We start from the raw sequence: 27,621 nt of genomic DNA, 5'->3' as shown, positions 1-27,621 counted from the left end.
TTCTCTGTTCCGAGGGGAACAATCCCAGCCTATCCAATCTTTCCTCACAGCTGCATTTTTCCAGTCCTGGCAACATCCTCATAAATCTCCTCTGTACCCTCTCTGGTGCAATTACATCCTTTCTGTAATGAGGTGACCGGAACTGCACACAGTACTCAAGCCTAACCAATAAGTGATACAGTTCCAGCATAACCTCCTTGCTCTTATATTCTATACCTCGGCTAATAAAGGAAAAGATTCCATATGCCTTCTTAACCACCTTATCGACCTGTCCTTCTACCTTCAGGGATCTGTGGACATTCACTCCAAGGTCCCTCACGACCTCTACACTTCTCAGTACTTTCCCGTTTATCGTGTATTCTTTTGCCTTGTTTGACCTCCCCAAATGCATCACCTCACACTTCTCCAGGTTGAATTCCATTTGCCATTTTTCCGCCCATTTGACCAGACCATCAATATCTTCCTGCAGCCTACAGCTATCCTCCTCGCAATCCACCACACGGCCAATCTTTGTCTCATCTGCAAACTTCTTGATCATGGCCCCTACTTTTACATCCAAATCGTTCATATATACCACAAAAAGCAGGGGATCCAGTATAGAGCCCTGCGGAACACCACTGGTAACAACCCTCCACTCACAAAAACACCCTTCAACAATTACCCTGTGTTTCCTGCCACTGAGCCAATTTTGTATCCACCTCGCTGCATTTTCCTGGATCCCATGGGCTTTTATTTTTTTAACCAGTCTGCCATGTGGGACCTTGTCGAAAGCCTTGCTAAAATCCATGTTGACCACATCAACTGCACTACCCTCATCTATCTTCCTTGTTACTTCTTCAAAAAATTCGATCAAGTTGGTCAAACAAGATCCTCCCTTAACAAATCCATGCTGACTATCCTTGATTAATCCATGCCTTTCTAAGTGACAGTTAATCTTGTCTCTCAGAATAGATTTCAATAATTCACCCACTAATGAGATCAGACTGACTGGCCTGTAATTAATCGGTCTATCCTTTGCTCCCTTTTTAAACAGAGGTACAACATTAACAGTTCTCCAATCCTCCGGCACCACACCTGTATCCAGTGAGGACTGGAAAATGATGGTCAGACCCTCCGCTATTTCCTCTCTTGCTTCTTTTAACAGCCTGGGATACATTTCATCTGGCCCTGGTGATTTATCAACTTTCAAGGATGCTAATCCCATTAATACATCCTCTCTCCCTATGTTTATCACATCCAATACTTCAAACTCCTCTTCCTTAACTACAATATCTGCATCATCCCCCTCTTTTGTGAAGACAGACGCAAAGTATTCATTAAGAACCATACCAACATCTTCTGCCTCCACACATAGGTTACCTTTTTGGTCTTTTATGGGCCCTACTCTCTCCTTAGTTATCCTCTTAACCCTTAATATATTGATAAAACATCTTTGGGTTCACCTTGATTTTGCTTGCCAATATTCTTTCATGTCCTCTCTTTGCTTTCCTAATTTCCTTTTTGATTTCACCCCTCCACTTCCTATACTCTTCTTGGCTTTCTGTAGTATTGAGTTCTTGGTGTCGGACATAAGCTTTCCTTTTCTGCCTTATCTTACCCTGGAGGCTCTAGGTTCCTTGACAACGATGGGGCTCTATTTTTGGCCGTCCCACCCTTTTTCTCAGTGGGAACATGTTTACTCTGAAGCCCTTGGATCTCCCCTTTGAATGCCTCCCACTGCTCTGACACTGATTTACCTTCAAATAGCTGTTTCCAGTCCACTTTCACTAAATCACTCTTCAGCTTAGTAAAATGGGCCTTGTCCCAATTATGAACTCTAACTCCGGTTCTATCTCTGTCCTTTTCCATAATTATGTTAAAATTGACTGAATTCTGATCACTACCACCAAAATGCTCTCCCACTGCCACTCCTTCCACCTGCACTCCTTAAAGTCAGCCTGCACTTTTAAAGCCGGCCCGCACTCCTCAAAGCCGGCCCGCACTCCTCAAAGCCGGCCCGCACTCCTCAAAGCCGGCCCGCACTCCTCAAAGCCGGCCCGCACTCCTCAAAGCCGGCCCGCACTCCCTAAAGCTGGCCCGCACTCCTTAAAGCTCGCCTGCACTCCTTAAAGCTAGCCTGCACTGCTTAAAGCTATTCATCCATGACAGCCAAATCAGCCAAACACATTGCATCACACTCACTGACACACTTCCTTCTTTCTTCTCTCTTGCAGAAGGTGGTGCACAATTACTGACAGTAGAGACAAACCAGAGCAGGCTCTGATCCCTATTATCGGAATGGCCATTGCTGAGACCATGGTCAGCAGCGAGGCTCAATCCATTGGAGATGACAGTAATCCTCCTAATACCTAATCCTCCTTCTCACATCCCATAATATCTTCTGATTTACAAACTGCAGATGATGTAAACATGCACCTCTCACTTTACCCACCCCGTACCCTCACTGCAACCCTACCCCTGTGCCTTTTTCCTTTCTGATTCTCAAGAACAGCAACCTGCCAAGGTAGTGGAGGAAAATCAAGAAGATCACACACAGAACAGAATCACAAAGAACTGTTGCAGCGCAGAAGGAGGCCATTCAGCCCATCTTGTCTGCATTGGCTCTGAGTGAGCAATTCACTGAATGCCATTCCCCCGCCTTCTCCCCATAACCCTGCTCATTCTTACTTTTCAGGTAACTATCTAATTCCCTTTTGAATGCCTCGATTGAACCTGCCTCCACCAGACTCTCTAGTGAAGAAAACACACCATCACTTGATTTCATACTAGCAGTCACAAGCTCAAATACTGAAACTGCGTGTATCTCACAGGATAGATTATAAGTGGGATCTGCACATGGCAAGACATTGGGTAAGAGTGGCCTGCAGCCAACACAGGGGGCAAGGGTAGCTTGGGTGCCAGCTCCCCAGAGGGTGAGGACACACACGAGTTCTGCTGCAGAGGACTCAGATGAGCATTTCCACGGGGCAGGCTATGGTAGAGGGCTGATGGGTTTGCATAATGAAATGCTTGGTGCATTGGAAGCCAGAGTAGCATTAACCATCACACTACCACAGGGAATTCAAGCATTTGCAGATTCATTTCCATTTTACAAATTTCTGGACAACCTGCTCAAATACTCAGATATAAACCAGAGAGTGTCCCAGTCACACCCCTGATGGTGTAAATGATCTCACCTCCTCCATTCGCATTTTGATTTTTTCCAGCAGTTTCTGTGCTTCATTCAGTTGCTCCTTTATATTTTTCTTGTTTAATCTTTTCATAATTCTCAGTGCCCGCTTTGCAAGAATAATCTGGAAAATATAAAATACCAAGTATTTGCTGTATCTAAATGAGAATATTTTCTGTATAAGAATACTGTATTTTTTTTAAACTTTAAAAAAATTCAAATTATGCTTTTCCAAACAACAGAATAAATATTTTGTACCATTTTTCTCTTATACTCTATCTTGCACTTCCACAAACAAATGCAAAGTCTGACAACTGGTTCACTTCCCCTGGTAACCATTTTACTTACCCCCAACAACATGGTCTCCTGGCAACCTGCTCGCATCCTCCAGCACTTACACTGGCTCAGTGAGGAATCCCCTGCACTGACAATGGCCTGGGGGGAATCTCCAGTACCAATAATGGCCAATGTGGATTCCCCAGCACTGGCACTGGCCCAGTGGGGAACCCCTGGCATGACCTTGGGCCAGTGGGGAATTATCTACACTAACACTGGCCCAATGGGGAGTCTCTAGCACCGACACTTTACCCTGTGTGAGGATCCATCAGTACTGAGGTCCACGACAGAAAGGTAGAGAGAAAAACTGCTCCCAACTGGGCAAAACTGTCAGGAATAAACCCATAGCTTTGAGACGTTCTAGAAATAGCAAGCATTCACTCACTCACAATATTATACTTTAAGGACTTAATTCGACATCTATCCAAATTGTTGGGTCTGTTTGTGGTTTTCTTTTCAGCATAGATGTGGTATTGCCTAGGATCAAGAAAGCAAACAGTTTAACCTTCATTTGATCAGCAACATCAAGTCTCCCAGATAAGAATCATAATAAGACGACAAATGGAGTATTAAACTGCCCTTATGATGCAGCCTAGTAAAGATATACAGGTGATAGTACCTGACAAATTGGCATCTATTACTGTAACAACTGGGTTGAGCCAATTCTCTCTAGTTTTAAATATCAAAGCAATGAATGGAGATTAACTGTGCAACTAGACAAGACGTAGAAACCCCAGAACCATTTCAAAACATACCCAACATCCTGGATATTACATGGACCCCACAATCATTCTGTATTTTTGCTCTTACTCTATACTCCTGTCCATTGTGTAAATGCACAAACAAATAGACAGGAATACTGAAAATCTACAGACAAGGAACGCAATTTTAAAGTTGGGAAGTTGAGGGGTGGGTGAGGTTACAGTGCAGCCTTAAGATAGTCAGTGGGTCTGATCTTAAACCTTTCCACTAACCATTCTCACTCAGAGAGGAGTCTTACTGTGCCGTTAACAGTTGGTCTGATGCAAAAGAATATCTCACGGGATTTTACACTGAGAAAGCAGATGAAAGAGAATTTAGGACGGCTCAGGAGGGCGGTGGCGTAGTGGTAAGGTCACTGGACTAGTAACCCAGAGACCCAGGCTACTGCTCTAGGGATATGGGTTCAAATCCCACCATGGCAAATGGTGAAATTTAAATTCAATTAATCTTGGAATTAATGGTGACCATGAAACCATTGTTGATTGTTGTAAAAACTCATCTGGTTTAGGGAAGAAAATCTGCTGTCCTTACCTGGTTTACCATGTGACTCCAGACCCACAACAATGTGGTTAACTCTGAAATTGCCTAGCAAGCCACTCAGTTCAAGGGTGATTTGGGATGGGCAATAAATGCTGGCCTAGCCAGTGATGCCCACAAATGAATAATAAAAAAAAGGAAGTGCACAGCTGGAAGGAGTGGTTTTCAAGAGATTTTTGAAAGGGAGAAAATGAGAAAGGCAAGGATCTGCTGCAAGAGTTACAAAGAGCATTGATGTCGTGACGAATGGGTCATTATTTGACCGCTAGAGGAGAGGCAGTTGGGGTAAGAAGTGCCCAGAGTTGGAGGAATGGAAGGTGAGCTATGACAAAAAGATAAGAATATCAACTTAGTTATGGTAAAGCGAGATTCCAGAGGTATTTGAAGTCAATGCACTCGGGATCAGGGAGCATATCCAGCTTGGCAAGAACTTGCCTGATGCATGTTATATGTGAATATTGTATAGAATCTCACACATGCATTGCCTTCATCATCGTCAAACTTCACTTGTTCCTACATTCTCTGTGCGGTTCTGGACTTCATTTTAGGTAATGAAGCTGGGCAAGTGAATGGATTGGCAGTGGGAGAGCATTTTGTTGGTGGTGATCAAAACTCAGTTAGTTTTAACATAATTATGGAAAAGGTCAGAGATAGAACAGGAGTTAAAGTTCTAAATTGGGGCAAGACCAATTTTACTAAGCTGAGGAGTGGATTGGAAACAGCTACTTGAAGGTAAATCAATGTCGGAGCATACAGGGTAAGATAAGGCAGAACAGGAAAGCTTATGTCAGACACCGAGAACTCAATACTACAGAAAGCCAAGAGAAGTATAGAAAGTGGAGGGGTGAAATCAAAAAGGAAATTAGGAAAGTAAAGAGAGGGCATGAAAGAATATTGGTGAGTAAAATCAAGGAGAACCCAAAGATGTTTTACCAATACATTAAGAGTAAGAAGATAACTAAGGAGAGAGTAGGGCCCATAAAAGACCAAAAAGGTAACCTAAGTGTGGAAGCGGAAGATGTGGGTATGGTTCTAAGTGAATACGTTGCGTTTGTCTTCACAAAAGAGGGGGACATTGTAGGCATTGAAGTTAAGGAGGAGGAGTGTGAAGTATTGGATGTGATAACATAGGGAGAGAGGAAGTATTAAGGGGCTTATCATCCTTGAAAGTGGATAAAACACCAGGGCCGGATGAAATGTACCCCAGGCTGTTAAAAGAAGCAAGAGAGGAAATAGCAGACACTCCGACCATCATCCAGTCCTCACTGGATACAGGTGTGGCGCCGGAGGATTACAGGTCTGTTAACGTTGTACCTTCATTTAAAAAGGGAGCGAGGGATCGACCGAATAATTACAGGCCAGACAGTCTAACCTCAGTAGTGGGCAAATTATTAAAATCAATTCTGAGAGACAGGATTAACTGTCACTTAGAAAGGCACAGGTTAATCAAGGATAGTCAGCATGGATTTGTTAATGGAAGGCCATGCCTGACTAACTTGATTGAATTTTTTGAAGAAGTAACAAGGAAGATAGATGAGGGTAGAGCAGTTTATGTGGTCTACATGGATGTTAACAAGGCTTTTGACAAGGTCCCACATGGCAGACTGGTTAAAAAAATAAAATCCCATGGGATCCAAGGGAATGTAGCAAGCTGGATACAAAATTGGCTCAGTGGCAGGTAACAAATGGTAATTGTCGATGGGTGTTTTTGCAACTAGAAGGCTGTTTCTAGTGAAGTTCAGCAGGGCTCAGTACTGGGTCCCCTGTTTTTTGTGGTATATATTAATGATTTGGACGTAAATGTAGGGGCCATGATCAAGAAGTTTGTAGATGACACAAAAATTGGCCGTGTGGTTGCTAGTGGGGAGGACAGCCTTAGGCTGCAGGAAGATATCAGTGGACTGGTCAGGTGAGCAGAAAAGTGGCAAATGGAATTCAGCTTCGAGAAGTGTGAGGTGATGCATTTGGGGAGGTCAAACAAGGCAAAGGAATACACAATTACTGGGAGAATACTGAGAGATGTAGAGGACATGAGGGACCTTGGACTGCATATCCACAGATCCCTGATGGTAGCAGGACAAACTGATAGGATGGTTAAGAAGGCATATAGGATCCTTTCCTTTATTAGCCAAGGTATAGAATACAAGAGCAGGGAGGTTATGCTGGAGCTATATAAAACACTAGTTAGGTCACAACTTGAGTACTGTGTGCAGTTCCGATCACATCATTACAGAAAGGATGTAATTGCACTGGAAAGGGTATAGAGGAAATTTATGGAGATGTTGCCAGGACTGGAAAAATGCGGTTATGAGCAAAGATTGGATCGGCTGGGGTTGTTCTCTTTGGAACAGAGGAGGCTGGGGGGAGATTTGATTGAGATCTACAAGGTTGTGAGGGGCCTGGATAGAATGAATGGGAAGGACCTGTTTACCTTAGCAGAGAGGTCAATGACTCGGGGGCATAGATTTAAAATGATTGGCAGAGGATTAGAGGGGAGATGAGGAAAAACGTTTTCACCCAGAGATTGGTCAGAGTCTGGAACTCACTGCCTAAAAGGGTAGTAGAGGCAGAAACCCTCAACGCATTTAAAAGGTGTTGGATATGCACCTCAAGTGCCGTAACCTGCAGTGCTATGGACCAAATGGTGGAAAATGGGATTAGGCTGGGTGGCTCATTTTTCAGTAGGTGCAGACATGATGGGCAGAGAGGCCTCCTTCTGTGCCATATATTTTTCGACATTTTCTAGATATTCTAAATATCTGAAAAGGAGGAATTTGCAGGGATGTGGGGAGAAGGCCGGAGCAGGTGGTGACAGTACGTGAATTGCTCTTTCAGAAGGTCAACATTGATACAATGGGTCGAATGGCCTTCTTCTTTGCTGTAATGATTCTATGTTATGATTCTAAGGGTGGAGGTAGAGAGGCCAACAAGCAAACCATTCTGGAAACCAATTCTCAAAGTGAAGATCATATGAATGAAGGTGTTGACGGTGGAAGGACTAGGGTAGAGGCAGCAGTGGGCAATGTTCAGTGGAGGTGCAATGATGCGAATCTCAGTCTATTCACCAAATGTTCACTATCATCAAGTCTATCTTCCCAGAGAAAGAGAGAAAAAAGAGAATTTAAAGTTCATTGTGAAAGGTCTTGATAGCTGACTAGATGTGGTTGAGCAGAGTTATACACCACCTGATGTAACTTGATTGGCAGTCAACGAGGAAACTGGGAGCTGGCACCAGACACATGAAGGTGGCAGGAAGCAAACAAGGTGACTTTAATTTTACCAATATTGTATTGAAGGAAATGCCAATACGTCCATAATTTGCAGTTAGAAGTGAAAGCAGCACAGTAAACATGGAGGAATATCTCCTCTGTTATTATTGTTCTTATTATTATATTATTTATTATATTATATATATTTATGTTATTATGAACATGATTCGCCTGAAATGAAGGGCAAGAAGTAATCTTTTCCAGGACAGAAAGTGTGCTGTGTCCTGAGAACTCCAGTGGCAGAAGTGATGCTAGAAAAGAATGTTTGGGTTTCTGTTCAATTCAAAAAAAATTCAACTAGAAATCTCACTGTGTTTCCCTGACAAATCCCAGGATTCCTACAGATTTGCAAAAAAGTTTTGAAGGCATCAAGAAAGATTCTGATAATTTTTGTACTATCTAAGATATAACAGTGACAAAACAAAACAAGACCTGCATCCAGCAATAAACTCTTTCAAGATTTGATGAAGGTGAGTCTGTGGCTCTGACTTTGGTCTCTTCATCATGTGATCCACTTCATCAAGCCCATCCTCCTGGGTAAAGGAAGAGGAAACAGAGAGAATTAAACATTACTGCCCAATCATAATATATTATTAAAAGGTCAAATGATGGCTAACATTTCCCTTTCTTCAAAAGGCACTCTTCATCTCCATTCCCTGGTTTTTAAATCGCCTTACTGCTGACTGTCATCTACACTGACTGAACATCTTAGCTCAGTAGCTAACATCAACATTTGGGCTAAGAGGTGATGTGCCTATGTGAGGCAAACAAGTTCACACTGCCTGTAAATTCAAAAAGGAAAGAGTTTAGGAGAAATTCCTTCACTCAAAAAGTTGTTGGAGCACTGAATCCTTTACTACAGCAAGTGGTTGGTGCAGAGATCAACATAGATTTTTGATGAAAATTGGAAAAATATTTAAGGATAGGATGAAGGGAAGCAAGCAGGCAATGGAATTAGTTTTGATTTTCTGCTCTGACACCATGGGCGAAATTGCCTCCTTCTGTGCAGTAAACGTTTACAGCTCTCGTATATGAATCACAAAAAAGTTGGCATGCAGGTACAGCAAGTAATTAGTAAAGCAAATGGAATGTTGGCCTTTATTGCAAAGGGGGACATACGAACATGCAAAATAGGAGGAGCAGGCCACTCGGCCCCTCGAGCCTGCTCCACCATTCAACAGGATCATAGCTGATCCGATTGTCACCACAACTCCACATTCCCGCCGACCCCCGATAATCTTTCACCCCCTTGCTCATCAAAAATCTATCTACCTCTGCCTTAAAAATATTCAAAGACTCTGTTCCAAAGACTCAAGACCCTCTGAAGGAAAAAAATTCTCATCTCTGCGGCACAGTGGTTAGCACTGCAGCCTCACAGCTCCAGTGACCCGGGTTCAATTCCGGGTACTGCCTGTGTGGAGTTTGCAAGTTCTCCCTGTGTCTGCATGGGTTTCCTCCGGGTGCTCCGGTTTCCTCCCACAGCCAAAAGACTTGCAGGTTGATAGGTTAATTGGCCATTATAAATTGCCCCTAGTATAGGTAGGTGGTAGGGAAATATAGAGACAGGTGAGGATGTGGTAGGAATATGGGATTAGTGTAGGATTAGTATAATGGGTGGTTAATGGTCAGCACAGACTCGGTGGGCCGAAGGGCCTGTTTCAGTGCTGTATCTAAAATCTAAATGGGTGACCCCTTATTTTTAAACAGTGACCCTCCCCAGTTTTAGATTCTCCCACAAGGGGAAACATCCTTTCCACATCCACCCTGTCAAGACCCCTCAGGATCTTATATGTTTCAACCACGTCGTCTCTTATTCTTCTAAACCCCAGTGGATACAAGCCTAGCCTGTCCAACCTTTCCTCATAAGACAACCCGCCCACTCCAAAATTAGTCTGGTAAACCTTCTCTGAACTGCTTCCACTGCATTTACATCCTTCTTTAAATAAGAAACGAATACTGTACACAATACTCCAGATGTGGTCTCACCAATGCCCTGTATAGCTGAAGCATTAGCTCCCTACTTTTGTATTCAATTCCCCATACAATAAACGATAACTTTCTGTTAGCTTTCCTAATTATGTGCAGTACCTGCATACTAACCTTTTATTTATTCTTTCAGGGGATGTGGGCGTCACTGGCTATGCCAGCATTTATTGCCCATCCCTAATTGCCCTTAAGAGAGTGATGGTGAGCTGCCTTCTTGAACTGCTGCAGTCCTTGGGGTGTAAGTACACCAACAGTGCTGTTAGGAAGGGAGTTCCAGGATTTTGACCCAGCGACGGTGAAGGAACGGCGACATAGTTCCAAGTCTGGATGGTATGTGGCTTGGAGGGGAACTTGCAAGTGGTAGTGTTTCCATGCATTTGCTGCCCTTGTCCTTCTAGGTGGTAGAGGTCGCAGGCTTAGATGGTGCTGTCGAAGGAGCCTTGGTGAGTTGCTGCAGTGCATCTTGTAGATGGTATACACTGCTGCCACTGTGGTGAAAGAAGTGAATGCTGAAGGTGGTGGATGGGGAGCCAAGCAAGTGGGCTCCTTTGACCTGGATGGTGTTGAGCTTCTTGAGTGCTGTTGGAGCTGCACCCATCCAGGCAAATGGAGAGTATTCCATCACACTCCTGACTTGCACCTTGTAGATGGTGGACAGGCTTTGGGGAGTCAGGAGGTGAGTTACTCGCCGCAGAATTCCCACCTTATGACTTGCTCTTCTAGCCACAGCATTTATGTGGCTACTCCAGTTCTGTTTCTGGTCAATAGTGACCCCCAGGATGTTGATAGTGGGGGATTCAGCGATGGTAATGCCATTGAACTTCAAGGGGCGATGGTTAGATTCTCTCTTATTTGAGATGGTCATTGCCTGGCACTTGTGTGGCGTGAATGTTACTTGTTACTTATTAGCCCAAGCCTGGATATTGTCCAGGTCTTGCAGCATTTCTGCACAGCCTGCTTCAGTATCTGAGGAGTCACAAATGGTGCTGAACATTGTGCAATCATCAGCGAACATCCCCACTTCTGACCTTATGATGGAAGGAAGGCCATTGATGAAGTAACTGAAGATGGCTGGGCCTAGGATACTACCCTGAGGAACTCCTGCAGTAATGTCCTGGGACTGAGATGATTGACCTCAAACAACCACAACCTACTACTAGGTATGACTCCAACCAGCAGAGAGTTTCCCCCTGATTCCCATTGATCTCAGTTTTGCTAGGGCTCCTTGATGCCATACTCAGTCAAATGCTGCCTTGATGTCAAGGGCAGTCACTCACACCTCACCCCTGGAGTTCAGTTCTTTTGTCCATGTTTGGACCAAGGCTGTAATGAAGTCAGGAGCTGAGTGGCCCTGGCGGAACCCAAACTGAACATCAGTGAGCAGGTTATTGCTGAGCAAGTGCCGCTTGATAGCACTGTTGATGACACCTTCCATCACTTTGCTGATGATTGGGAGTAGACTGATAGGGTGGTAATTAGCCAGGTCGGATTTGTCCTGCTTTTTGTGTAAAGGACATACCTGGACAATTTTCCACATTGCTGATTCGATGCCAGTGTTGTAGCTGTACTGGAAGAACTTGGCTAGGGACGTGGCTAATACTGGAGCACAGGTCTTCAGTACTATTGCCAGAATGTTTTCAGGGCCCATAGCCTTTGTAGTATCCAGTACCTTCAGCCGTTTCTTGATATCACGTGGAGTAAATCGGATTGGCTGAAGACTGGCATCTGTGATGCTCAGGACCTCAGGAGGAGGTTGAGATGGATCATCAACTCGGCATTTCTGGTTGAAGACTGATGAAAATGCTTCAGCCTTGTCTTTTACACTGATGTGCTGGGCTCCCCCATCAATGAAGAAGGGGATGTTTTTGGACCTTCCTCCTCCTGTCAGTTGTTTAATTGTCCACCACCAATCCCGACTGGATGTGGCAGGACTGCAGAGCTTAGATCTGATCCATTGGTTGTTAGATCGCTTAGCCCTGTCCACTGCACGCTGCTTCTGCTATTTGGCATGTAAGTATTCCTTTTGTGAACCATGTACAAGGACACTCCGATCCCTCTGCATCTCAGAGCTCTGCAAACTCTCACCTTTTAGATAATAAGCTTCTTTTTTATTCTTCCTGCCAAAATGGACAATTCCACATTGTACTCCATTTGCCAAATCTTTGCCCACTCACTTAATCTAAATATATCCCTTTGTAGCCTCCCTTTGTCCTCTTCACAACTTATTTTCGTACCTATCTTTGTGTCATCAGCAAATTTAGCAACCATACCTTCGGTCCCTTCAGCCAAGTCATTTATATAAATTGTAAAACGTTGAGACCCCAGCACTGATCCCTGTAGCACACCATTCGTTACATCTTTCCAACCAGAAAATGACCCATTTATGCCTCCTCTCTGTTTCCTGTTTGCTAGACACCTTCTATCCATGCCAATATGTTATCCCCTACACCGTGAGCTTTTATTTTCCACAATAACCTTTGATGTGGCACCTTATCAAATGCTTTCTGGAAATCTAAGTATAGTACATCCACCTGTTCCCCTTTATCCACAGCACATATTACTTCTTCAAAGAACTCCAATAAATTGGTTAAACATGATCACTTCTTTTAAGACCCCAGGATGAAGTCCATCAGGACCCGGGGACTTGTCAGTCCGCAGCTCCAACAATTTGCTCAGTACCACTTCCCTGGTGATTATAATTTTCTTGAATTCCTCCCTCCCTTTCATTTCCTGATTTATAGCTATTTCTGGGATGTTACTTGTATCCTCTATGGTGATGACCGATGCAAAATACCTGTTCAATTCATCTGCCATCTCCTTATTTTCCATTATTCATTCCCCAGACTCGCTTTCTGTAGGACCAACGTTCACTTTGTTAACTCCTTTCTTTTTTAAATATCTTGAGAAACTCTTTCTATCTGTCTTTATATTTCTAACTAGCCTTCTCTCGTACTCTAATTTTTCCCTCCTTATCAATCTTTTAGTCATTCTTTTCTGTTTTTCATATTCTGTGCAATCTTCTGACCTGCCACCTATCTTTGCGCAATTATATGCTTTTTCTTTAAGTTTGATACTATCTTTAACGTTTTTAGTTAACTATGATGGTAGGTCCTCCACTTGGAATTTTTCTTTCTCGTTGGAATGTACTTATTCTGTGCATTCTGAAATATCCCCTTAAATGTCTGCCACTGCATCTCTATTGACTTATCCCTTAACTAATTTGCCAGCTCATTTTAGCTAGCTCTGCTTTCATGCCCTCATAATTGCTCTTATTTAAGTTTAAAATACTAATCTTAGACCCACTCTTTTCTCCCTCAAACTGAATGTAAAATGCAGTCATATTATGATCGGTGCGGCCTAGGGGTGCTTTCACTATGAGGTCATCAATTAATCCGATCACGAGGCCCAATACCAGATCTAGTATAGTCTGCTCTCTGGTTGGCTCCAGAACATGCTGTTCTAAGAAAATATCATAAAAATATTCTATGAGCACCTCATACAGGCTACCTTTGCCCATCTGATTTTTCCAGTCCATATGTAGGTTAAAATTCCCCATGATTATCACTGTACCTTTCTGACAAGCTCCCATCATTTCTTCCTTCATACCTGTCCTACTGTGTTAGGGGGCCTGTACACCACTCCCACAATTGACTTCTTGCCCTTATCATTTCTCAAAATCGCTTCTACATCCTGGTTTCCTGAACTTAGGTGATCCCTCTCTATTGACCGAATACCAGCATTAGTTCACCGAGCCACCCCTCCACCTTTCACTAGCTTCCTGTCCTTCCTAAATGTCATATACCCTTCAAGATTCTGGTCCCAATCTATGTCATCCTGCAGCCATGTCTCTGTAATGGCTATCAGATCATATTTAGTTCCATTTATGCAATCAATTCATCTGTTTTATTTAGAATGCTACGTGCATTCAGATACAGAGCCTTTAGTTTTCTCCTTTTATTATTTTTGTACCACTAGCTTTATCTGCTGATTTACTCAGATTTGTACTCTCTGTCTCTTCCTGCCACTGTCTGATTATCATTTCCCATATTAATACCTTTCCCTCTTGCCTTGTCTCTACTCTTTAATTTACCACATCTTCCCAAATTTGATCCCTTGCCCCCATTATTTAGTTTAAAGCCCTCTCTACTTCTCTAGTTATGCAGCTCACCAGAACACCTACCTCAGCATGGTTCAGGTGAAGACCATCCTAATGGTACAGCCCCACTTTCCCCAGTACTGGTGTCAGTGCCCCACGAACCAGAACCCACTTCTACCACACCAGTCTTTGAGCCACACATTCATTTCTCTAATCTTATTTGCCCTATGCCAACTTGCACGTGGCTCAGCTAATAATCCGGAGGTTATTATCTTTGAAGTTCTGTTTCTTAATTTGGTGCCTAGCTCCACCTACGGACTATGCAGAAACTCTTTCCTTATTCTGCCTCTGTCATTGATACGTGGACCACAATGACTGGATCCTCTCCCTCCCACAGTAAGTTCCTCTCCAGCCCTGAGCAGATGTCCTGAACCCTGGCACCGGGCAGGCAACACAGCCTTCTGGACTCTCATTCTTTGCTGCAGAGAACAGTGTCAATCCTACTCACTATACTGTCCCCAACTACCACTACTTTCCTTTTTGCTCCCCCCGCTTCTGTACCATGGTGCTACGGCCAGTCTGCTCATCCACCCTGCAGACCTCGCAGCGCAGTGGTTAGCACCGCAGGCCCACAGCTCCAGTGACCCGGGTTCGATTCTGGGTACTGCCTGTGTGGAGTTTGCAAGTTCTCCCTGTGTCTGCGTGGGTTTCCTCCAGGTGCTCCGGTTTCCTCCCACATGCCAAAGACTTGCAGGTTGATAGGTAAATTAGCCATTATAAATTGCCCCTAGTATAGGTAGGTGGTAGGGAAATATAGGGACAAGTGGGGATGTGGTAGGAATATGGAATTAGTGTAGGATTAGTATAAATGGGTGGTTGATGGTCGGCACAGACTCGGTGGGCCGAAGGGCCTGTTTCAGTGCTGTATCTCTAAACTAAACTAAACTAAACATTCACACAGGCTGCAAGCACCTCAAACCTGTTTGACAATTGCAAAGGCTGAGGCTCCTTCATTACTGTCTGCTCAGTCCCTTTACCTGTCTCACTCATGGTCCCACCCTCCTGTCCCTCACCGCTGGCCAAAACAGACGACCCTATTCTAAGGGGTGTGACCATCTTCTGGTACAAAGTGTCCAGGTATCTCTCCCCCTCCCTAATATTGCACTGTGTTTGCAGTTTGACTTCCAGATCAATAATCCTGATCCGGAATTCCTCTCGCTGCTTACACTTTCTGCAGGCGTGTTTGTCCTGGATCACGTTGGCATCCAGGAGATTCCACATTCCACAGCTGCAACACAACACCTGTCCTGCCACTGTTAACTTATGTTATTTAGTTAATTTACTTTAATTACTTTCTTAATTAACTTAGAATAATTCTTATGTATACTACAATTTACTGTGCTTATGAAATGCTAGTACCACCTACAACTAAGAGTTATGCGTTTCTTAATTACACAGGTATGTGTTTTACATATTTATTTGAAAGTGTTAGTTCTTTTATTTATAGATTTTCCCGAACGATAGTGTGCTAAGCTGGCTATTAACACACTGTCCTTACACTAAACATTTACCAGCCAATCAACTTACTAATTAATAAACTTTACTAATACCAATAAAAGCTTACAATTACTGATAAATTACCTGCGTTTTGAACGATAAATGAGCAAAATAGCAAAATACTCACCAGCCAAACAACTTATGACTTTCCTATGATGTCATTCCTCGAGTTCCCGACCTTTTTTGAAACTGTCTCTCTCCCTCTCCCGATGTGCTCTTTGCTACAACGTACAGGGTATTGGTGAGACTGCACCTACAGAACTGTGTACAATTTTGGTCTCCTTATTTAAGGAGCGATATGCTTCCATTGGAGGCAGTTCAGAGAAAGTTCACTGGGTTGATTCCTGGGATGAAGGGGTTGTCTTATGAGGAAAGGTTGAGCAGGTTGGGCCTATACTAAATGGAGTTAAGAAGAATGAGAGTTGATCTTACTGAAATATATTAGTATCTGAGGGGGCTTTTTTTTATTTATGCATGGGATAACGCTGGCTAGACCAGCATTTGTTGCCCATCCCTAATTGCCCTTGAGAAGGTTCATGGGAGCTGCCTTCTTGAACCGCTGCAGTTCTTGGGGTGCAGGTACATCTACAGCGCTGTTAGGAAGGAAGTTCCAGGATTTTGACCCAGCAACAGTGAAGGAACGGTGATTTTTAAAAAATTCATTCAGGGATGTGGGTGTCGCTGGCTAGGCCAGCATTTATTGCCCATGCCAAATTGCCCTTGAGAAGGTGGTGGTGAGCTGCCTTCTTGAACCACTGCAGTCCATTTGGGGTAGGTAGACCCACAGTGCTGTTAGAAAGGGAGTTCCAGGATTTTGACCCAGCGACAGTGAAGGAACGGCGATATAGTTCCAAGTCAGGATGGTGTGTGACTTGGAGGGGAATGTAAGGTGGTGATGTTCCCATGCATTTGCTGCCCTTGTCCTTCTAGTTGGTAAAGGCCGTGGGTTTGGAAGGTGCTGCCTAAGGAGCCTTGGTGCATTGCTGCAGTGCATCTTGTATCTCTTGCCTAACAAATTTGATTGAATTTTTTGAGCATGTGACCATTTGTGTAGATGAGGGTAGTGCAGTTGATGTAGTTTACATGGATTTCAGCAAAGCCTTTGACAAGGTCCCACATGGGAGACTTATCAAGAAAGCAAATGCACATGGGATACAAGGTAACTTGATAAGGTGGATTCAAAATTGGCTTACCTGTAGGAGACAGAGAGTGATGACAGACGGCTGTTTTAGTGACTGGAAGCCAGTGTCCAGTGGCGTACCACAGGGATCTGTGCTGGGTCCCCTATTGTTTGTCATTTATATAAACGACATAGATGACTATGTGGGGGGGTAGGATCAGTAAGTTCGCGGATGACACAAAGACTGGCCGAGTGGTTAACAGTGAGGTGGAGTGTCTTAGGTTACAGGAAGATATAGACGGGATGGTCAAATGGGCAGAAAAGTGGCAGATGGAATTTAACACTGAAAAGTGTGAGGTGATACACTTTGGAAGGAGTAATGTGACACGGAAGTATTCAATGAATGGCCTGACACTGGGAAGTTCCGAGGAACAAAGGGACCTTGGCATGTTTGTCCATAGATCTCTGAAGGCAGAAGGGCAGGTTAATAGGGTGGTGAAAAAGGCATATGGGACACTTGCCTTTATCAATCGAGGCATAGATTACAAAAGCAGGGAGGTCATGTTGGAGTTGTACAGAACTTTGGTAAGGCCACAGCTGGAGTACTGTGTGCAATTCTGGTCGCCACATTATAGGAAAGATGTGATTGCATTGGAGGGGGTGCAGAGGTGATTCACCAGGATGTTGCCTGGGATGGAACATTTAAGCTATGAAGAGAGGTTGGATAGGCTTGGGTTGTTTTCACTGGAGCAGAGAAGACTGAGGGGTGACCTGATCGAGGTGTACAAGATGATGAGGGGCATGGACAGGGTGGATAGGGAGCAGCTGTTTCCCTTATTTGAAGGGTCAGTTACGAGGAGTCACAAGTTTAAGGTGAGGGGCAGGAGGTTTAAGGGGGATTTGAGGAAGAACTTTTTTACCCAGAGGGTGGTGACGGTCTGGAATGCCCTGCCTGGGAGGGTGGTAGAGGCAGGTTGCCTCACATCCTTTAAAAAGTACCTGGATGAGCACTTGGCACGTCATAACATTCAAGGCTATGGGCCAAGTGCTGGCAAATGGGATTAGGTAGACATGTCAGGTGTCTTTAATGCATCGGTGCAGACTCGATCGGCTGAAGGGCCTCTTCTGCACTGTATTATTCTGTGATTCTGATTCTGAGAAGGAATTTCTTCTCTCAGAGGGTTGTTAATCTTTGGAATTCGCTAACCCAAAGAAAAGTGGAGGCTTGGTTTTTGAATATATTCACGGCTGAGTTAGACAGATTTTTGATCTACAAGCGAGTCAGGGGTTATGGGGCAGGCAGGAAAGTGGTGTTAGGGTCACAATCAAATCAGCCATGATCTTATTGAATGGCGGAGCAGATTTGAGGGGCTGAATGGCCTACTCCTGCTCCTATTTCTTATGTTCTCATGTAAACTTCCCCTGCCCAGCACCCCTTGGTGCAGCATCACTGATTGTCTGGTAAAACCTTGCCACAAATGGGGGAGGGGGTGGCATAGTGGTAATGTCATTGCAGTAGTAATCCAGAGACCCAGGCTAATGCTCTGGGGATAAGGGTTCGAATCCCACCACGGCAGATGGTGAAATTCGAATTCAATTAATAAATCTGGAATTTAAATAAAAGCTAGTTATTAGGTAGCCATGAAACCACTGTCGATTATTGTAAAAACCCATCTGGTTCACTAATGTCCTTTAGGGAAGGAAATCTGCTGTCCTTACCTGGTCTGGCCTACATGTGACTCCAGACCCACAGCAATGTGATTGACTCTTAAATGCCCTCTGAAATGGCCTAGCAAGCCATTCAGTTTAAGGGCAATTAGGGATGGGCAATAAATGCTGGTCTAGCCAGAGATGCCCACATCCCATGAACAAATAAAAAAAGCAAAGATTAAAGATCGCCTTTCCCGACACACTTGTTTTCTTAAATAAAAGCAAAATATTGCAGATGCTGGAAATCTGAAATAAAAACAGAAAGTGCTGGAAATACTCAGCAGGTCAAGCAAAATCTGTGGAGAGAGAAGCAGAGTTAATGTATCAGGTCTGTGACCTTTCATCAGAACTGGCAAAGGTTAGAAAATAATTAGACTTTAAGCAAGTGAAGGGGGTGGGGTGGTTTGGTGGGGAAGAGAACAAAAGGGAAGGTGTGTGATAGGGCAGAGGGCAGGAGAGATTAAATAACAAAGCTGTCATGGGACAAAGGCAAAGAGTGTGTTAATGCTTGTGGTGAAAGACAAAGCATTAGTCCAGAGAGAGTGTTAATGGCAGAATAATGAGCAGCTCTGTTTACATGAAAAACAGGCACATGGTTAAAAAATAAAATAATAAAAAAAATAGAAAAAAAGGCCAGTCATGCTCTGAACTTTTTGAACTCAATGTTCAGTCCGCAAAGCAGTAGAGTGACTAATCAAAAGATCAGGTGCTGCTCCTCGAGCTTGCACTGATGTTCACTGGAACACTGCAGCAGGCCAAGGACAGAAATGTGGGCATGACAGCGGGGGGTGTGTTGAAATGGCAAGCAACCGGAGGTACAGAGTCATGCATTCGGACTGAGCAGAGGTGTTCCACAAAGCAGTCACCCAATCTGCGCTTGGTCTCCCCAATGTAGAGGCGACCACATTGTGAGCAGCGAATACAGTATACTAAATTGAAAGAAGTACAAGTAAATCACTGCTTCACCTGGGAGAAGTGTTTGGAGCCTTGGATAGTGAGGAGAGAGGAAGTAAAAGGGCAGGTATTACACCTCCTGCGATTGCACTGTGAAGCTGTGGGATGGGGATGAGATGCCGGGGGTGATGGAGGAGGTAATGATCCCTTTGGAATGCTGACAGGGGAGGGGAAGGGAAGATGTGTTTGGTGGTGGCATCACGCTGGAGGTGGCGGAAATGGCAGAAGATGATCCTTAGGTTGTGGAGGCTGGTGGGGTGCAAAGTGAGGACAAGGGGAACCCTGTTGCAGTTCTGGGAGGACGGGCAAGGGGTGAGGACAGAAGTGCGGGAAATAGGTTGGACATGGTTGAGGGCCCTGTCAACCACAGTGGGGGGAATCCTCGGTTGAGGAAAAAGGAAGACAAGTCAGAAGCGCTGTTGTGGAGGGTTGTATCATCAGAATAGATGCGTCGGAGACAGAGAAACTGGGAGAATGGGATGGAGTCCTTACAGGAAACAGGGTGTGCAGATGAAGGGTGTGTAAGAAGTGTAGTCAAGGTAGCCGTGGGAGTCGGTGGGCTTATAATGAATGTTATTAGACAGCCTATCCCCAGAAATGGAGACAGAGAAGTCAAGGAAGGGAAAGGAAGTGTCAGAGAAGGGCCATGTAAAGGTGAGAAGAGGGTAGAAATTGGAAGCAAAGTTGATGAAGTTTTCCAGTTCAGAGTGAGAGTGGGAAGCGGCACTGATACAGTCGTCAAAGTACCGGAAAAAGAGTTGGGGGAGGGGGCCTGAGTAGGACTGGAATAAGGAATGTTTGAAATATCTCACAAAAAGACAGGCATAATTAGGACCCATGCGGGTACCCATAGCAACACCTTTTACTTAAAGGAAGTGAGTGGAGTTGAAGGAGAAGTTGTTCAATGTGAGAACAAGTTCAGCCAGGCGGAGGAGGGTGGTGGTGGATGGGGACTGGTTGGGCCTCTGTTCAAGGAAGAAGCGGAGAGCCCTCAAACCATCCTGGTGGAGGAGGGAAGTGTAGAGGGATTGGACGTCCATTGTGAAGAGGGGGCGGTTAGGGCCAGGAAACTGGAAATTGTCAAAATGACGTAGGGCTTCAGAAGAGTCACGGATGTAGGTGGGAAGAGACTGGACCAGCGGAGAAAAGATAGTGTCAAGATAGGAAGAAATAAGTTCAGTGGGGCAGGAAGAGGCTGAAACGATGGGTCTGCCGGGGCAGTCCTGTTTGTGGATTTTGGGAAGGAGGTAGAAGCGGGCTGTCTGGGGTTGTGAGACTATGTGGTTGGAAGATGTAGAGGAAAGATCTCCAGAGGAGATGAGGTCAGTGACACTTGCGGGGACAGTGGCTTGATTTTCCTCAGGGTGCTGTTCTCGCCACATCCTGAGATCCACACTCAGTGCCAAACGCTGCCACATGTACACACTTGACCTCCCTCCCCAGAAACACTGCCTCACCTTATCTCAAAGCTGTTCTGCTCCGCAGTTTCATTTCATCCTTCGTCTTAACAAAAACTTTTTTTCTTCCTTTTCGGAGTTAAGGAATGCAAGCTCCAACAGCTCATGGGTACCAACACCCCTCCAGAACCTTCTTTCCCCTTACTTCCCTCCCATCCTTTCTCCTAATCTGACCCCTTGCCGTGTATTCACAATACCCTCTGACCTTCTCATCTCTGATGCTGAACGATCTATACTTAACAAAGGATTCCGTTTTATCCCCTTATGCTCCCACCTCAATGAATTTCGCACTCGGCATGGTGTTGAGCTCTTCTTCCGTCATCTTCAGCTCCCAGCTCACTGCTTTGACCAGGAGACTTCCCACTGACCAGCGGACCCTTTCACCTGCCTCCAGTATTCTCCCTCCACCTGGACCCCTCCCTCTGGCTTGTTACCCACTCTTGATCTTTTCATTGAGAACTCTCGCCGTGACATCGGCCATCTCAATTTCTCCGCTCCTCTCACTCACTCTAACCTGTCTCCCTCCAAACTTCCTGCACTCCCTTCTCTCAAGTCTAACCCCAACATTATGATCAAACCTGCTGACAAGGGTGATGCTGTTGTTGTCAGGCGCGCCAATCCTCAGACACTTCTTCCTATCTCCCCTGGACCATGACCCCACCTCCCAGAAATGCAACAGGGTTCCCTTTGTCCTCACTTTCCACCCCACCAGCCTCCACATCCAAAGCATACTCCTCCGCCATTTCCGCCACCTCCAGCATGATGCCACTACCAAACACATCTTCCCTTCCCCTCCCCTGTCAGCATTCCAAAGAGATCGTTCCCTCTGCAATACCCTGCTCCACTCCTCCATCACCTCCGCCACCTCATCCCCTTCCCACAGCACCTTCCCATGCAATCGCAAGAGGTGTAATATCTGCCCTTTTACTTCCTCTCTCCTCACCAGCCAAGGCCCCAAACACTCCTTCCAGGTGAAGCAGCGATTTACTTGTACTTCTTTAAATTTAGTATACTGTATTCGCTGCTCACAATGCGGTCACCTCTATATTGGGGAGACCAAACGCAGACTGGGTGACCACTTTGCGGAACACCTCCCTCAGTCCGAAAGCATGACCCTGAGCTTCCGGTTGGTTGCCATTTCAACATACACCCATGCTCTCATGCTCTCATATCTGCCCTAGGCCTACTGCAGTGTTTCAGTGAACATCAAAGCAAGCTCGAGGAGCAGCACCTGATCTTTTCATTAGGCATTCTGCAGCCTAGCGGACTCAATATTGAGTTCAACAATTTCAGAGCATGACTGGCCTTTTTTTTATATTTTTCTAATTTTTTAAATTCTTTTATTTTATGTTATTTTTAACCATGTGGACAGAGCTGCTCATTATTCTGCTATTAACAGTCTCTCTGGACCAATGCTTTGTCTTTTACCACAACCATTAACTTGTTCTTTGCCTTTGTCCCATGACAGCTTTGTTATTTAATCTCTCCTGCCCTCTGCCCTATCATACACCTTCCCTTTTGTTCTCTTCCCCACCAACAACCCACCTCACACCCCCTTCACTTGTTTAAAACTTAATTCTTATCCAACCTTTGCCATTTCTGATGAAAGGTCACAGACCTGAAAGGTTAACTCTGCTTCTCTCTCCACAACTGTTTTCTTCTTTCAATTTACAAAGTGATTGATGACAACGCTAACGTCATCAGAATGCGCCGCGGTGCGCACATGCTCACACGGTCTCGGGCCCTCTGCGCATGCGCTAGACTGGTCCTTGCCAGGACCAGTTTGCGCATGTGCAGACGACGTCATCGCATAACGTCATCTTGCTCGGGGAACACGCCAGGTTGGCCTTTGCGCATGCGCAAACTGGTCCTGGCAATCCGGACCGCAGCGCATGCGCAGAGGGCCCGAGACCGTGTGCGCATGTGCGTCAATCTTCCGAAAGCTTCGGCGCGAGTTTTTGAAAATGGAAGGAGGAGAGGTTTCGTCGGGCATTTTATCTCAATTATTTAGTCATTTTGGACATTTGCTTCATTTTTATTAGACAGAGGAGATTGTTCCAAGGTAAGTTGCTCTGAAAATACATTTCAAGGGAGGGAAGGGAGGCAAGGGAAGGGAAGGGAAGGGAAGGGAGGCAAGGGAAGGGAAGGGAAGGGAAGGGAGGCAAGGGAAGGGAAGGGAGGCAAAGGAAGGGAAGGGAGGCAAAGGAAGGGAAGGGAAGGGAGGGAAAGGAAGGGAGGGAGGGAAAGGAAGGGAGGGGGGGAAAGGAAGGGAGGGGGGGAAAGGAAGGGAGGGGGGGAAAGGAAGGGAGGGGGGGAAAGGAAGGGAGGGGGGGAAAGGAAGGGAGGGGGGAAAGGAAGGGAGGGGGGAAAGGAAGGGAGGGGGGAAAGGAGGGGAGGGGGGGAAGGGAAGGGAAGGGAGGGAAAGGAGGGAAGGGGGAAAGGAGGGAAGGGAAGGGAGGGAAAGGAGGGAAGGGAGGGAAAGGAGGGAAGGGAAGGGAGGGAAGGGAAGGGAGGGAAAGGAGGGGAGGGAAAGGAGGGGAGGGAAAGGAGGGGAGGGAAAGGAGGGGAGGGAAAGGAGGGGAGGGAAAGGAGGGGAGGGAAAGGAGGGGAGGGAAAGGAGGGGAGGGAAAGGAAGGGAGGGAAAGGAAGGGAGGGAAAGGAGGGGAGGGAAGGGAAGGGAAAGGAGGGAAAGGAGGGAAGGGAGGGGGGAAAGGAGGGAAGGGAGGGGGGAAGGAGGGAAGGGAGGGGGGGAAAGGAGGGAAGGAGGGGGGAAAGGAGGGAAGGGAGGGGGGAAAGGAGGGAAGGGAGGGGGAAAGGAGGGAAGGGAGGGGGGAAAGGAAGGGAGGGGGGAAAGGAGGGAAGGGAGGGGGGAAAGGAGGGAAGGGAGGGGGGAAAGGAGGGAAGGGAGGTCGGGAGGGAAGGGGGGGAAGGGAGGTCGGGAGGGAAGGGGGGGAAGGGGGGGAAGGGAGGTCGGGGGGGAAGGGGGGGTAGGGGGGGAAGGGGGGGAAGGGGGGGAAGGGGGGAAGGGGGGAAGGGGGGGAAGGGAGGTCGGGGGGGAAGGGGGGGAAGGGGGGGAAAGGAGGGAAGGGAAGGGAGGGGGGGAAAGGAGGGAAGGGGGGGAAAGGAGGGAAGGGAGGGGGGGAAAGGAGGGAAGGGAGGGGGGGAAAGGAGGGGGGGAAAGGAGGGGGGAAGGAGGGGGGGAAAGGAGGGGGGGAAAGGAGGGGGGAAAGGAGGGGGGGAAAGGAGGGGGGGAAAGGAGGGGGGGAAAGGAGGGGGGGAAAGGAGGGGGGAAAGGAGGGGGGGAAAGGAGGGGGGAAAAGGAGGGAAGGGAGGGGGGGAAAGGAGGGAAGGGAGGGGGGGGAAAGGAGGGAAGGGAGGGGGGAAAGGAGGGAAGGGATGGGGGGAAAGGAGGGAAGGGAGGGGGGGAAAGGAGGGAAGGGAGGGGGGAAAGGAGGGAAGGGAGGGGGGGAAAGGAGGGAAGGGAGGGGGAAAGGGGGGAAAGGGGGAAAGGGGGAAAGGGGGGAAAGGAGGGAAAGGAGGGAAAGGAGGGAAGGGAGGGGGGAAAGGAGGGAAGGGAGGGGGTAAAAGGAGGGAAGGGAGGGGGTAAAGGAGGGAAGGGAGGGGGAAAGGAGGGAAGGGAGGGGGGAAAGGAGGGAAGGGAGGGGGGAAAGGAGGGAAGGGAGGGGGGAAAGGAGGGAAGGGAGGGGGGAAAGGAGGGAAGGGAGGGGGGAAAGGAGGGAGGGGGGAAAGGAGGGAAGGGGGGGAAGGGAGGTCGGGGGGAGGGGGGAAGGGAGGTCGGGGGGGAGGGGGGAAGGGAGGTCGGGGGGGAGGGGGGAAGGGAGGGTCGGGGGGGAGGGGGGAAGGGAGGTCGGGGGGAGGGGGGAGGGGAGGGGGGAAGGGAGGGGGGAGGGGAGGGGGGAAGGGAGGGGGGAAAGGAGGGAAGAGAGGGGGGAAAGGAGGGAAGGGAGGGGGGAAGGGAGGGGGGGAAGGGAGGGGGGAAAGGAGGGAAGAGAGGGGGGAAAGGAGGGAAGAGAGGGGGGAAAGGAGGGAAGGGAGGGGGGGAAAGGAGGGAAGGGAGGGGGTAAAGGAGGGAAGGGAGGGGGGGAAAGGAAGGGAGGGGGAAAGGAGGGAAGGGAGGGGGGAAAGGAGGGAAGGGAGGTCGGGAGGGAAGGGGGGGAGGGGGGGAAGGGGGGGGGAGGGGGGGTAAGGGGGGGGAAGGGGGGGGAAGGGAGGTCGGGGGGGGAAGGGAGGTCGGGGGGGGGAAGGGAGGTCGGGGGGGGAAGGGAGGTCGGGGGTGGAAGGGAGGTCGGGGGGGAAGGGGGGGAAGGGGGGGAAAGGAGGGAAGGGAAAGGAGGGAAGGGAAGGGAGGGGGGGGAAAGGAGGGAAGGGAAGGGAGGGGGGGAAAGGAGGGAAGGGAAGGGAGGGGGGAAAGGAGGGAAGGGAGGGGGGGAAAGGAGGGAAGGGAGGGGGGGAAAGGAGGGAAGGGAGGGGGGAAAGGAGGGAAGGGAGGGGGGGAAAGGAGGGGGGAAGGGAGGGGGGAAGGGAGGGGGGGAAAGGAGGGGGGGAAAGGAGGGGGGGAAAGGAGGGGGGGAAAGGAGGGGGGGAAAGGAGGGGGGGAAAGGAGGGGGGGAAAGGAGGGGGGGAAAGGAGGGGGGAAAGGAGGGGGGGAAAGGAGGGAAAGGAGGGGGGGAAAGGAGGGAAGGGAGGGGGGGGAAAGGAGGGAAGGGAGGGGGGGGAAAGGAGGGAAGGGAGGGGGGGAAAGGAGGGAAGGGAGGGGGGGAAAGGAGGGAAGGGGAGGGGGGGGAAAGGAGGGAAGGGAGGGGGGGAAAGGAGGGAAGGGAGGGGGGGAAAGGAGGGAAGGGAGGGGGGGAAAGGAGGGAAGGGAGGGGGGGAAAGGAGGGAAGGGAGGGGGGAAAGGGGGGAAGGGAGGGTGGAAGGGAAGGGAGGGAAAGGAGGAAGGGAGGGGGGAAAGGAGGGAAGGGAGGGGGGGAAAGGAGGGAAGGGAGGGGGGAAAGGAGGGAAGGGAGGGGGGAAAGGAGGGAAGGGAGGGGGGAAAGGAGGGAAGGGAGGGGGGAAAGGAGGGAAGGGAGGGGGGGAAGGGAGGTCGGGGGGGAGGGGGGAAGGGAGGTCGGGGGGGAGGGGGGAAGGGAGGTCGGGGGGGAGGGGGGAAGGGAGGTCGGGGGGGAGGGGGGAAGGGAGGTCGGGGGGGAGGGGGGAAGGGAGGTCGGGGGAGGGGGGAGGGAGGGGGGAAGGGAGGTCGGGGGGAGGGGGGAGGGGAGGGGGGAAGGGAGGGGGGGAAAGGAGGGAAGAGAGGGGGGAAAGGAGGGAAGGGAGGGGGGGAAAGGAGGGAAGGGAAGGGAGGGGGGGAAAGGAGGGAAGAGAGGGGGGAAAGGAGGGAAGGGAGGGGGGGAAAGGAGGGAAGGGAGGGGGGGAAAGGAGGGAAGGGAGGGGGGAAAGGAGGGAAGGAGGGGAGGGGAAAGGAGGGAAGGGAGGGGGGGAAAGGAGGGAAGGGAGGGGGGGAAAGGAGGGAAGGGAGGGGGGGAAAGGAGGGAAGGGAGGGGGGGAAAGGAGGGAAGGGAGGGGGGGAAAGGAGGGAAGGGAGGGGGGGAAAGGAGGGAAGGGAGGGGGGAAAGGAGGGAAGGGAGGGGGGGAAAGGAGGGAGGGGGGGAAAGGAGGGAGGGGGGGAAGGAGGGAAAGGAGGGAAGGGAGGGGGGGAAAGGAGGGAAGGGAAGGGAGGGATGGGAGGGAAGGGAAGGGAGGGATGGGAGGGATGGGAGGGAAGGGAAGGGAGGGATGGGAGGGAAGGGAGGTCGGGAGGGAGGGGGGTCGGGAGGGAGGGGGGAAGGGAGGTCGGGAGGGAGGGGGGAAGGGAGGTCGGGAGGGAGGGGGGAAGGGAGGTCGGGGGGGAGCAGCGGAGCGAAAGGGGAGTGCCTTTTTCTGTGCATGCGCCATAAACACAAGGACTGGCTGATGAGATGGAGCCAATTAATTTGCCAACAATTGCCCGGAAGCACCTTCAGATGGAGGTGGCCACGCGCTGGACATCAGTCGCGTGCCACAATCCATGGATCCTGAGCGTTTCACCCCCTGGCCTAATGATCTGATGGACCATACATACGCCTGCCTGTTCAAAGCTCCACTTCCCCCACCTGCGGTAGCCTCTCCTTGCTGTTTCAGTTACACAGTCACCTGTTCCTGCACCCATCCAAGCAGTGCACGTGGACACACAGCCACATGTTTCCCCATCCGCCCTTGAAACAACCATGCAGAGCCTTGTGAGACTCCGCAATTGCAAGCTGCTGCCTGTCAAGCAGAGAAGGCGTCCAAAGGGGTCAAGCACTTGGTGAACATTCAGCAAGAAGAGACTGAGCACTAAAAGAAACAAGCATGCCGTGTCCAGTGGTAGCACAAATGTGAATCCTCTTGCTGCGTACACAACTGGTGAGGTGGGAGTGCAGCCACACCGCTCTCCATCCTCAGTGTTGCTTTAAGGCAAAGGTAGATAAGAGTGAAAGAAATGGAAGATGATGCTGATAGTAGTAGGCAGGATTAAATGGGAATGGATGGGAAGACGCACGAGTAGCATAACCACTAGCAGGGAACAGCTGGGCTAAATGGCCTGCTTTATGTTCATAGTCCAAAGGAAATGTGCTTCTTTTTCCAGCACA

General features: G+C 48.3%; 1 protein-coding gene across 1 annotated transcript in view; it reads right to left on the bottom strand.

The window, feature by feature from the left end:
• The window catches only part of LOC137378425 (fer-1-like protein 4), a 518,691-nt gene that overhangs the window by 272,467 nt on the left and 218,603 nt on the right, over positions 1-27,621 (bottom strand). The window contains 3 exon segments of the mRNA XM_068048756.1: positions 3,177-3,293; positions 3,895-3,982; positions 8,506-8,606. Coding sequence (XP_067904857.1) covers positions 3,177-3,293; positions 3,895-3,982; positions 8,506-8,606 — 306 coding nt within the window.

This window comes from Heterodontus francisci, chromosome 16 (genome assembly GCF_036365525.1).
Source record: "Heterodontus francisci isolate sHetFra1 chromosome 16, sHetFra1.hap1, whole genome shotgun sequence".
Lineage (NCBI taxonomy): Eukaryota > Metazoa > Chordata > Chondrichthyes > Heterodontiformes > Heterodontidae > Heterodontus > Heterodontus francisci.
Note: the sequence above shows the minus strand (reverse complement) of the source record. Positions and strands in the feature narration are given on the sequence as shown.